This window comes from Nothobranchius furzeri, chromosome 7 (assembly GCF_043380555.1).
Source record: "Nothobranchius furzeri strain GRZ-AD chromosome 7, NfurGRZ-RIMD1, whole genome shotgun sequence".
NCBI classification, from domain to species: domain Eukaryota; kingdom Metazoa; phylum Chordata; class Actinopteri; order Cyprinodontiformes; family Nothobranchiidae; genus Nothobranchius; species Nothobranchius furzeri.
Genome location: NC_091747.1, coordinates 62,548,844 through 62,559,936, shown reverse-complemented (window position 1 = coordinate 62,559,936; position 11,093 = coordinate 62,548,844). Strand labels below are relative to the sequence as shown.

Sequence of the window (11,093 nt, the reverse complement as noted above, 5' to 3'; positions counted from 1 at the left end):
TTTTTATCTGTGAATTCAATGCCGTTAGGCGAGTCTCAAATAAAAATTTGGGCATCTTACTGTAAAAAAAATATACCATTAATGTAAAAAATAAACTCTAAATAAATTAAGTTCACATCCAAAATCGAACCCAGTGCCTCTGCACAAAAGTCCAACGTTTTACTAGGCAATCTAAAGCGCCAGTGACATCTTCTGTATCTGTAACATTTATATCCTTGATGACAGCTGAAACAACGTTCAAAGAACGGTTCGGAGTGAAAATGGCTATTTTGTTGCTAATTAGCAGGAAATATCTAGAAGAAAGTTCTACAGAAAGTAGCTAAGGGTCCTCAGAAATGTAGCTAGCTTTGTCACTAGGCGTTAGGAACAGCGACAAAGTGGCACTGCCTCTCTCTCTGCTGCTAAAGCTACGGATAGCAAATGCTACGGGCGATGCCTGAGCGTGAACGCGCATGAAGCAGCCTGCTCGACCCGAGCATCTCTCTTTTTCTGTGATTTTACAGAAAAACAGGCAATCCCAGTAAAAATGCCAGGGCTCATTCTACAGGACCAGGGCATTGCAGGAGAATGTATGAAGAAGACATTTATTATTTCTATACATGTTTTGGCTGTCAGACTTCCATAATGCCCCTTTTAGGACGGTTTACTGCATGTCAGCCACTACAGCGTATGGAGTACTGAAAACGCCAATGTCAAGAATGAAAAGTGTGTTGGTATGGTTTACTGATAATACATTTGAAATATTCTGTATTTACTCTAATTATTTCCTCCATTATTTTCCTCCAAAATGCTAAATGTTGCATTTTATTTTAAAAAGCAATAAAAATGATGTCATGACATCGTTATGTTGGCATTTCTTTCTGTTTTGCTTTTTGCCAAAGAAAATCTAATTTTTGATGTTTTTATTTGACTTGTTTATCATATTTTCTGCTGATTAGAGATTTGTGCTACGTTAGCTTCCTGGTTTAGTTGATGCTTCTGATCGGGTCGTCTCAGGTGCTAACGCGTGACTAAAAAATCTAACAGAAGGGCTAGGGCTGGCAGGAAGTGGGGCGAGCTGCTGCGGTTGGGGTCGTTTTAGTTCCAGATGCAAACCTGAACTACGTCATGATGGATGCTGTTAGGGTGGTTGTTATAAATGTTTAGTTTGTTGTGAGACGAGCGAAACACGGCTGAAAGGAGCCGTTTGAACCTTTTTACTGGTGACAAAGAAGCCTCCAGAAATCTTAATTAATATTTTGATGTTAGCGAAGCGACCCTCTCTCCAGCAGCAGCCGGAAGACCAGCTCAGCTTGTTAGTCGACAGGGAAAGTCGTGACTGGCAGATCTGCTGCTGGCGAGGTTCTCCCGAAGGATCTCTATTAATATCACTGGTCCGATGGGTGGGTGGGTGGTGGTGGGGTGGTGGGGGGGGGGGGGGTTCTGACTAACGGCCATGTTCCAGGCGCTAAAGGACAGAGAGGTGAAACGGGAACGAGGCTGAAGGGGAAGCTGAAGGTCGCTGCTGCTGCTGGTTGTTATCGGCCGTCTGTTGCAGCAGCAGCTCCACCATCTCCTCTCCTCCTGGTTCTAGAGAACATCTGAACGATGCTCCGACCAGGCTACAGGTCTCTGAGCTGCTTAGTCTTTCTGCTCAGTTTAGGAAACAGGGATTTGTTTAAGGTCAAAGGTCAGTCAGCACCGTCACAGAGCAAACCGGCTGTTCAGTGCATCCTACAAACGTTGACAATCCTCTAGTGTGTGACTGAATGACTCTAAAGAGTTCATAAGCAAAAAACCTTCGTGAGCAACGACTATTCGGGAGGAAACTTATCATTTTAGGGCCAACACACAACGAAGAAAGCGTTTTTATATCCAAATCAAGATTAACGTCAAATAGCCAAAACTTAATAGGTTAAGAAACATAATTCTAATACTTTTGTTCATAAAAAGTTTATATTTTTTTAATAAATGGTTTCAAACATTTAGTCACTTAAACTTTAATCTGGCAAACATTATTTTTTATACGAGATGTTTGTCAAAATACAAATAAATAAATAAATAACTGAGGTCATTTCTGATGCAGCCTCTCAGGCAAACAGGCCTTCAGATGATTAATGACCTAATAAAAAGATTTAACGTGTGATTAGTTAAGAAGAGGTGCAGTCTGGGCAGTAATCCCACCACCACACACCCACCTGCACTAATCCCAATAAACATGGAGGCTGATTAGTAGATTTTAACCTGTTTATTGTTACAATGCTGCCCTCTGCTGGTCAAATGGCAGCACTACAACACACTTTCACACCTATAATCATAAATCTGACTGGATTATTTGCTTAGATTACATCAACTGTTGGAAATTGAAGACAAACGTTAGCTAAATAGTTCAGTTTTGTCACATATTTAATTTTTAGCATTTTTTTTACCTCTAGGTCAGTCGAACGTTAGGTTTCCGAAGCTTGTTGAAGCGTGAGCTGACTTAAACTGGTATTAATCTAGAAGGTATCAATGTTTTTAATAAATAATCCGATCATTATCAATATATCAATATCATTTTAATCCAATTAATCAGTAATAATGCTGAAGACCTGCCTTGGAGATATCCTTATCAAATGGCTTGTAAGCCATATGGTACCTTCTGGAGTTCTAGAGCCGCCCAAGGCGCTTTACACACACAAGATGGGTGTGATGAGCTACTTCAAAGCCACAGCTGCCACAGAACAGTAGTGACAGACTGAGCAGAGATCGAACCTGCAACCTTCCACATATGAGGCAGACACTTGGCCCCTCTGCCACTGCTGCACCATAAAATAAAGACCTCCCACAAATGGGGCTGCTCACAGCTGGGGTCCTTTTTTCTGCACAACACCTATTATGGACAGAGACGGGTAGCTTATTTTGATCAGAAATGCTAACAGGGATGCTCATGGAGCGCCGGCTTTTAGCTCTGTAACCATTTAAAGCAGGTGCCCAGTTGTTTCTCTGCTCCAACACACCGGATTCATCATTTCACCTGCTCAGAAACCCATCAAGAGCTGCTGAAGCCCGTTAATCACCTGCTGATTAAAATCTGGTTTTAAAGCCCGACCTGTTCGTTCAATTAACTAAATGAGTTGTTTTACTCTGTGATCCTACACTATAACCTGGAGGCAGCAGACAGGTATGGGACCAGATATGGGAGCTACTAGAAGCTGTTAAGCTGTGTTTTCAGTGACTGACTTACGTTTTTAATTGTTGAGCCCATTTCTCCACTTGCCTTCATTTCTCCATCATTAAGTGATCAGCTTCTTTTTCTGGGAAACTTTGGTTTTTGCAGCATTTTTTTAATTGTAAATAAAACTCTGAATCATCCTGAAAGAAAATGATTTGGATTTTTCCACAGTAAAATTAATAAATGTGCTGGTTTTAACTTTCTCACCTCACAGTGTTGTTGGCAGAATCCGGGTCGCGGGCCGACACCATCTTCACCACCGTCCCGATCTCGGCGTCCTCCGGAAGCTCGACGTAGTACGCCGGTTGGTCAAACAGCGGGGGCTCGTCCACGTCCTCCACGCTCACATGCACGATGGTGACGTCCTTAAAGTTCCCCCGATGGCGGAAGGACGGGTCCAGGTGGGTGTTGGTTCCCTCCACCTTCAGGGTGTAGCTGGGTTTGCTCTCAAAGTTCAACGGCTGGAGGAGAGACGCAGAAAACAAAAGTAAATTAGTTTGAATGCAAAACTTCTACGTGAGTTTCAGGAAACAAATATAAAATCAACGATTCAACAACCAAAAGTACGGAGTGCCAAAAGTGCCAAATTCAGACAAATAAAACGCATAAGTCGACATTTACTTAAGTCTGATGTTTATCTCCTCCACCTCTTCGTGCCATCTCTAAACTCACATTTGCCTGGTTTCCGTCTACCTTTGCTCCGTGTTTTGTGCTACTTCAGCGACGGGGGAATAAACGACTTTTTTTGCGATGCGTTCTTCAACCTGCCGCTAAAAATCCTTATTTTTAACGGGGCAATGGAGGAATAAATGTGCCTAAATTAAATAACTTTTTACTAATTTAAAAGCTTTTGGTCATTTATTACTCAACCTTTTGTTGCGAAAATTTAAAAGCTAGATCTTTTCAATGTTGGTTTAAATTTACAACTTAAAAAAATACTTCTGCATGTTTAGGAGAGTGACACGCTGTACGGAGAGTCAAAAGTGCCAGAATTTGATAAACAGATTATGAATTAACTAACAGTGTTTCCCTTACATACTCTGTTGTTGCTTGTGATCCCAGCCGGCAGGCAGCGAGGAGGAGGCAGGGAAGGTGGTTACAGCTAGGGATGAGCCGGATACTCGTTTCAGACGAGTATCCGGTACGAATAAAGCATTTTTGACGAGTATGTGCATGAAACGAGTAAAACTCGTAAATATCTGTAATCGTACTGAAGGAAAATCCTCATTGGGTAACTGACTGTCTTCACGCTCTGTGATTGGCCAGTCACATAGAGCGCCCGCCCCTCCCTACACACAAAACTGCAGCTGGGAGCTCTGTCTGTCTGGCCCATCCACGCGCACACACACACACACACACACACACACACACACACACACACACACACACACACACACACACACACACACACACACACACACACACACACACACACACACACACACACACACACACAGACACACAGACACACACACACAGACACACACACACAGTAACGGATCTCTCTGTGCTTGCTTCTCTGTTGCTCACGTTTCTTCAGTACTCCCTAGGTTTTCTTCAGTTCGCCTCTTTTTCAATTGAATATTTAAAGTTACTTTTTCATAACGTACGTGGTGCATTTGACAAGACAGAGCTGAAAACGGCTCATGCATGCGTCGTCACTGCCTCCGCTCCGGTCGGGTAATTATTTTTTTTATTATTTTAACTCTCTCTCTCTCTCACACACACACACCTCAGTCAACATAGTTTTGTTTAACTGTGTGTGGGGAAAATGCCAACAACGTTATGAAAAAAGCAGTTTAATCAAACTAAAATAAAATGGTTCTAGTATTTCATATTTCCTAGTTCCTACTGCATGAGTTCAGATGTATTAATCCATGCACTTAAACATTAATGTTCTGATTTTACTGAACAACTTGTTCTGTAATAGTTCCTTTACTATTGTGATCAAACATATTTAATCTCAGTTCTGAGGCTGCTCTGTAAATAGTTTTCAGATAAACAATACACATATCAACTTCTGATCAATCCTTATCGATTTCAGACTTAAAATAATGTATTGATGTAAACCACACCCACTAATGTCCAAATAATAAATAAGAGATGCATTCATCTGTGTATCTCCTTTGATCCACATTAGTGATGTTTTCAGCACCAGAACAACGAAGCAAAGAAACAGATTCCTGAGTTTATGTTAGTAATTTTATTTATTAGGTGCATCTGATCTGTTCTATTTTTCTCTGGAATGAGATCAGACCAGTGCTTCTATGGGTTGTCTCCTCTCTGCACTAGAAACATGTACTTTATTATAATGTTCACTGTAATGCATCTTGATGTTCTTAACAATAAATTAAATCAAAGATATTGGTCAATAATGCCAAATATGTAAATTTGTGTTTCAGTCATTTTTATACTGGCTTAAAAATACTTCATTAAGTCTACTAAGCAGGGGTGTAGAAGGTGTTTAACAGGGCCAGCCCAGTAATGATCTTGGACCAATGTAAAGGGGGCAGAAGAAGATGTTTTTCCAGACGCCAAGAAATATTAAATGCCATGTGGAACGTTTGATTCTCCGTACCTGTAATAATGGTTAAAACTGAACAGAATATAAATATTTTCTAAAGTAAAACTTGAAGCTTTAACTCTTATTATAATAAATAATGTATTTTAATCCAGTTAGTCTCTCGTTAGTTTTGGTACCTTTTTCACTGTGATGATGCCGAAGAGGTTGGTGGGGTCGGTGCTGATGTCGAACGTGTCCCTCCCATCTCCATCGATGATGCTGTATTTCATCTCAGCGTTGACCCCGATGTCCCTGTCCCTGGCCCAGATCCGACCCACCACGGATCCCACGGGAGCTGACTCAGGAACGCTCATCTGATAGAGCCCTGAGGACAAACAGTAGCCCAAAGTGTTTCACTCTGCTGTCCTCTAGAGGGAGCCAAAGCTCTTCCTCTCATTCATCTCCAGTGTTCTGAATCACACACAATCAGGCAGGAGAAAAGAAATGCTCCACGTGCTGGTCCACCGTCTCCTTGGGTTTCGTCTACTGTTTAACCTCAAAAAGGAGGTGACAGCTGCCCAGTTTGTGGGGTTCCCACAGTTCCTTATGAGACGTCTGCTCCACACGGGGGACTTCCCGATCAGAACCCATCAGAGCCATGGCGCTAATTGGTGAGAGATAACTAGTGAGGGAGGTGTTCTCTTTGTCTGGGGTCTGGAGCCACCAGTCGGCCGAGCGGAGACGACCACAGAGAGAGAGGCGACCTCCTGACACCAGGAGGAGGATGATGGAAGGAAAAGAATTGTGGATAATCAAGGAGACAGCAGGAGGTGTCCGAGAGGAGGAGGCCAGGAGGTAAAAAACTGGTGGACAGAAGGATTGATAACCTGGATGCTCTTGGGAAATGAGGTGGACAGAGGAGTTTGTGTGAAAATAACGAACCATCTGAAGTCCTGGAACATATCACTACAAAACAAACAAACCAAGTCTTCTAGATGAAGACCGACTTTTAAAAGCCTCGGGGCAAAAGAACCGGGTCGTTTCGAGGCTTTGGGTTTGAGGCTCGTGCTGCGTTCACCACAGGAAAAACACACGGTGCCGGCTGAGCTTTGAAAACTCAGTAATTAAATAAACAATGAGCACTGATATGAAAGCAAAAGCGTGCTACGGAAGCCTGAAGGTCCAAACAGAGTTATGGAATCAAAATGTGTTGTTTTTAGATGTTTTGATGATTCGAAATGAAGCCAAATGGAAAAATGTCGCCGGATTCCAGCCCAGGTTTGTTGGAGGTCTGGGCCGAGAATAATGGCGGTGTGCTTTTCTGCCGCTGTGTTTTGCCCTCGCTCTGCCTGCTGTAATTGGACAGTTTTCTTTAACAAACAGAAGAAGAAAAGCCCAGCTGCAGCCTCCAAACCAGACAGGGTGAAGCTGCCTGTTCCCTCTTACTTCCTGCTTTCTGTTCCTGGCTGCTGCTTTTCTCCACTGGTGACAAATACTAAGTGGTGCTCGTTTTCCAGCTCTTGAGAACGTCAGGAGAGATTATGGAGGGTAAATTTGGGTTTAGGACTGGAGACAAATGTTGACTTACTCTGGTCAAACATTGGCGGGTTGTCGTTGACGTCGCTGAGCGTGATGTTGACCGTGGTCGTGCCGGCGAGCCCGCCCAGCTGTCCGCCCATGTCCTTGGCCTGGATGACCACGGTGTAGTTCTCCCTGGTCTCCCGGTCCATGTCTGCCAGGGACACGCGGACCACACCTGGGGACAGAAGGCACAGAGCTAAAGGAGAGCTCGCTGTGACTAAAGGTCAAGAGGAAAGGACGGATTTCTAACTTTTACTCATCTACTCGGGGGTGTTGTGCTGAAATCTGTAGATCTAATAAATCTGAAACCTAATAAAACTAATTTATTAGGTCAGGTTAGCATAAATGACCTCAAAGTGAGCGAGGATGAAAGACGAGCTGGTGAACGGTAGCAGCTCTGTTTCTGTAACTGCTCTGATCTGATTTTAGCCGTCCAACTTCGTGCCCGCGTGTAAACCAACCAGCTCAAAGTGTGGGCAGCTCAGCGAGGCTCCTGTTGTTGCTACGAGACCACCCGACACTTTTCTGAGATACCCAGCTCTTTTGTTGCAACTCACTGAAACTCCTGGCACTCGACGGAGAGCGATGTGCTAAACTCGGAGCGTGACTTTGCTGCTGATAACGAGAACAGACGGCGACTTGCAGCTGGGCTGCAGAAACGTCTCGTCTGTTAAATATCGCCTGGGTCGTTTCTGTAAAACCAGACTTAAAGAATTAATCTGCTTTCCGTACACGTAGGAGCCTTTTTCCGGGTTAGGTTGTACTTTGACCCAGAAATATGAAACAGTAATAAAAATAAACTTTTAAAACTGAACCAGTTCTTTTCCAACGTTAAAATAACAGCTAATCTGTTTATTATGTGATTATATCAGAATAAAACCTTAGTAAAGGAATAAAATGAGCCCTTGTCAGATGTAGATCCTCCACCAGGGGGCGGTAGACCTGGATGAGGCAGGATCCTGGTGAAGATACTAATCCTGATGCTGCATCTGCAGACTTCAGGTCATGTGTGGTTCGATTTGTGAAGGTAACATAAAACTGAATCCAGCATCTAAACGTCACGTTTCCTAGCAACGTGTGTGTTTCCCAACCCGTCTTGGCGTCCACGGAGAAGTACGGCTGCCCCTCCAGGATGCTGTAAACCACTCGAGCGCTGTTGCCATACGTTGGGTCGTCGGCATCAGTCGCGGTCACCTGGATCACCGATGTTCCTGGGAGCAAAGCATCAGTTAATTTACCAAAACCACAAACTTGGGTGGAGCTTCTCCCTCTCTGGTGAGGAATGAAGTGACCTGTCCGTCATGCTCACCTATTTTCGACATTTCCGGCACAGAGGCCTGGTAGGGACCATCTAGGAACTTTGGCTCATTGTCGTTGATGTCCTGGATTTTGACGATGAACTCGGACTCTGGCTCCAAAGGCCTGTCCGTCAGCCGGTTCCGGGCCTGGGCGCGCAGGACGTACTGAGATTTAACTTCCCGGTCTAATCTCTGGATGGCGTGGATGTCCCCGGTGCCGTCGTCAATTGTGAAGGTGCTGCCGGCCCCCTCGCCCGTCAGGATGTACTTTATGGAGCCGTCGCCTTTGTCCATGTCCGAGTGCAGCTGCAAAGACCCGACCAGATGTTTTAGGGTAAAATGAGGATGAGCCTCCTCGCTGGTCACTGCTGAGGCTTAAACCGGGTTCAGTACAGCAGCAGTTAAACGTGGAGCTGCAACATGTTTCCCGGCTCGTTTAAACGGGTCACATCTAACATTAGAACAACAACAAACCCGACAGAACACAACAAAACGACATTTCCAGGTCAAATCTGCGTCGTGATCTCAGGCCAAGGCTTCCCTCGCCGGAGGAAGGAAAATGTGTCGGCTTCAGCTGGAGCGTGTGGAAGTTTATGAGGGCGGTAGGATCAGAGCATCATCAGCTGACACGGATAAACACCGCGGATCGGCATCGGGCTTGTTTAGATCGCAGCTCGTTTTACAAGCAGAACACTGTTTTATCGTTTTCATAAATAAGACCAGACGAGCCGTGAGTCCGCTCAGAGACGCAGCAGCCTGGCTTTGCCCTCTGACCCGAAACCTGTAGAGCTTTTCTTTAAACTCTGGGGGGTTGTCATTTCTCTGAGCATTGACCTTTGACCTTAGGGTGAGCTTCCCCCCAGCGATGATAAAAAGACATGTTCATGGTCTACTGACCGGTCTTTGCTGGAGTTGCTTCTATGAGGTTATTGCTATAACACGGTCTTAGTCGGGGGTACGGTTTCAGCCACAACACCTGATTGTGCACATTGTGACCTCATACCTTAAACTTCATAGTTAAAGGGAGTGTGCTTTCTTCCTGTTTGGACTTTCCGTTAACCGGGCTGCAGACCACAGGGGTGGCGTGCGTGGTCACATGACTGCTTTAATCCTTCAACGGCGAGTCAGCGTGTAATCACAGCTCACAGCCTGTTTGTTGCTACGGAGCGAGCGGCGCAATCAGGAGCCCTTTGTGGCCTTTAAGTGCAAATGCCAGCCTGTTGATGTGCAATCAGCCTTTACTTTGTGCTAAGAGGGCCTCTCCGTGTGACGACGAGTGCTTACCGCCGTCGCGGTGGCAGAGTGAAACCCCATGCCTCCATTGGTATCTGTCCTGTGTATAATCAACGGGCGAGCACACGGCTCAGCACTCCATCTGAAAACAGACGGCTTTCAAGATTCTTGCTTTGGCCTTTCATCATCGCAGCCTGTGAGAGAAATGACCGAGGCAGGGTGGTTGAATGGCTGTGGCGCTCTGAACTCGCTGATGTTTCAGCGCCTCTCCCTGCAATACCTCTCATTCAGAAGCAGCAGACCTCGGGACTATCTGCCCACCTGCGCTCCTTTTGCTGCACACCCATCGGTCTCTGACAGATTTCTTTTAATCAATTGCGGGTTTCAGGTTGATGCATCTCAGGCCGAAGCGTCTCCTTCATCCTCCTCTGCTCTAATCCCTCCTCACCTCCAAGGCCTTTGAAAAGAGGGAGTTTGACACTCGGGCATCAATTACCTGCTCCATCTCCAGTCCAAAAGCCCAAATCTCCATCAGCACAAAGACTCTGAATACTAAGTTCCTCCACCGAGGAGAGGCAGGTTGAGCCCAGAAGAGGAGAGGCTGCAGCTCATCTCTTTCATGTGCGTCCGTGTCCTACAGGGCCTTTCCGGCTCATTACAATCACTTATTTCCTTCAGCTCGGAACGTTACGTTGGAAAGAATCCATAAAGTAAAATTAGAAAGAAGAGCTAAAGACGGGCTTTTCTAAAGTGGCCTCTCTCTCGGGACCCGTCTGTCAGCCTGTTGCTTTTAGAGATCCGGAGTTGCTCCTGCTTTTCCCAAAGGAAGGCTGTGGAATTGTTTTACAACTTTAATTAAACAGGTTTATTTAATTCCCAAAGTGGAATTTGAGAGGATGAAGCGGCGGTGCTGCAGAGTTTCAGACCTAATGAGGAATATTCAAGCATTTCAGAAATCTGAGTTTTGGTTTGAGGGCAAAAGAGTTTTTTCAGACTTCGTTTGAGTTAAACGTGTTTAAAGTTTTCCTGAAAGTTTTGTTTGGAAGTGGGTGGAGCAGCTGATGCCGATGTTAACCCTAAACGGGAGGCCGTGGTTGACTTTAAGTAGCTTTGTTATATTTAACTCTTGCTGCCTCTCAACAGTTAGAGTGAATGAGGTCACGTATGTGGTCTCTGATAGTCTGCAGGATGAAAACATGACGCCCCCAGCACAGATGAAAGCCTTAACAACCTTCAGACGTCTTTTTGAGTTTTACGTTTGAGTCCAGAACTCTTATTTTGAATG

The 11,093-nt window shown here is 44.9% G+C and overlaps 1 protein-coding gene across 3 annotated transcripts in view; it reads right to left on the bottom strand.

Annotated features, from left to right (window-relative positions):
* Positions 1–11,093, bottom strand: part of LOC107383089 (cadherin-20) — a 105,479-nt gene that overhangs the window by 5,704 nt on the left and 88,682 nt on the right. For all 3 annotated transcript variants that reach the window (XM_015955514.3, XM_054751920.2, XM_015955515.3), the window contains exons 3-7: positions 8,587–8,881; positions 8,369–8,488; positions 7,285–7,452; positions 5,894–6,081; positions 3,401–3,654 (exon numbers count right to left, since the gene is read on the bottom strand). In XM_015955514.3, coding sequence (XP_015811000.3) covers positions 3,401–3,654; positions 5,894–6,081; positions 7,285–7,452; positions 8,369–8,488; positions 8,587–8,881 — 1,025 coding nt within the window. The remainder of the gene's footprint in view (positions 1–3,400; positions 3,655–5,893; positions 6,082–7,284; positions 7,453–8,368; positions 8,489–8,586; positions 8,882–11,093) is intronic.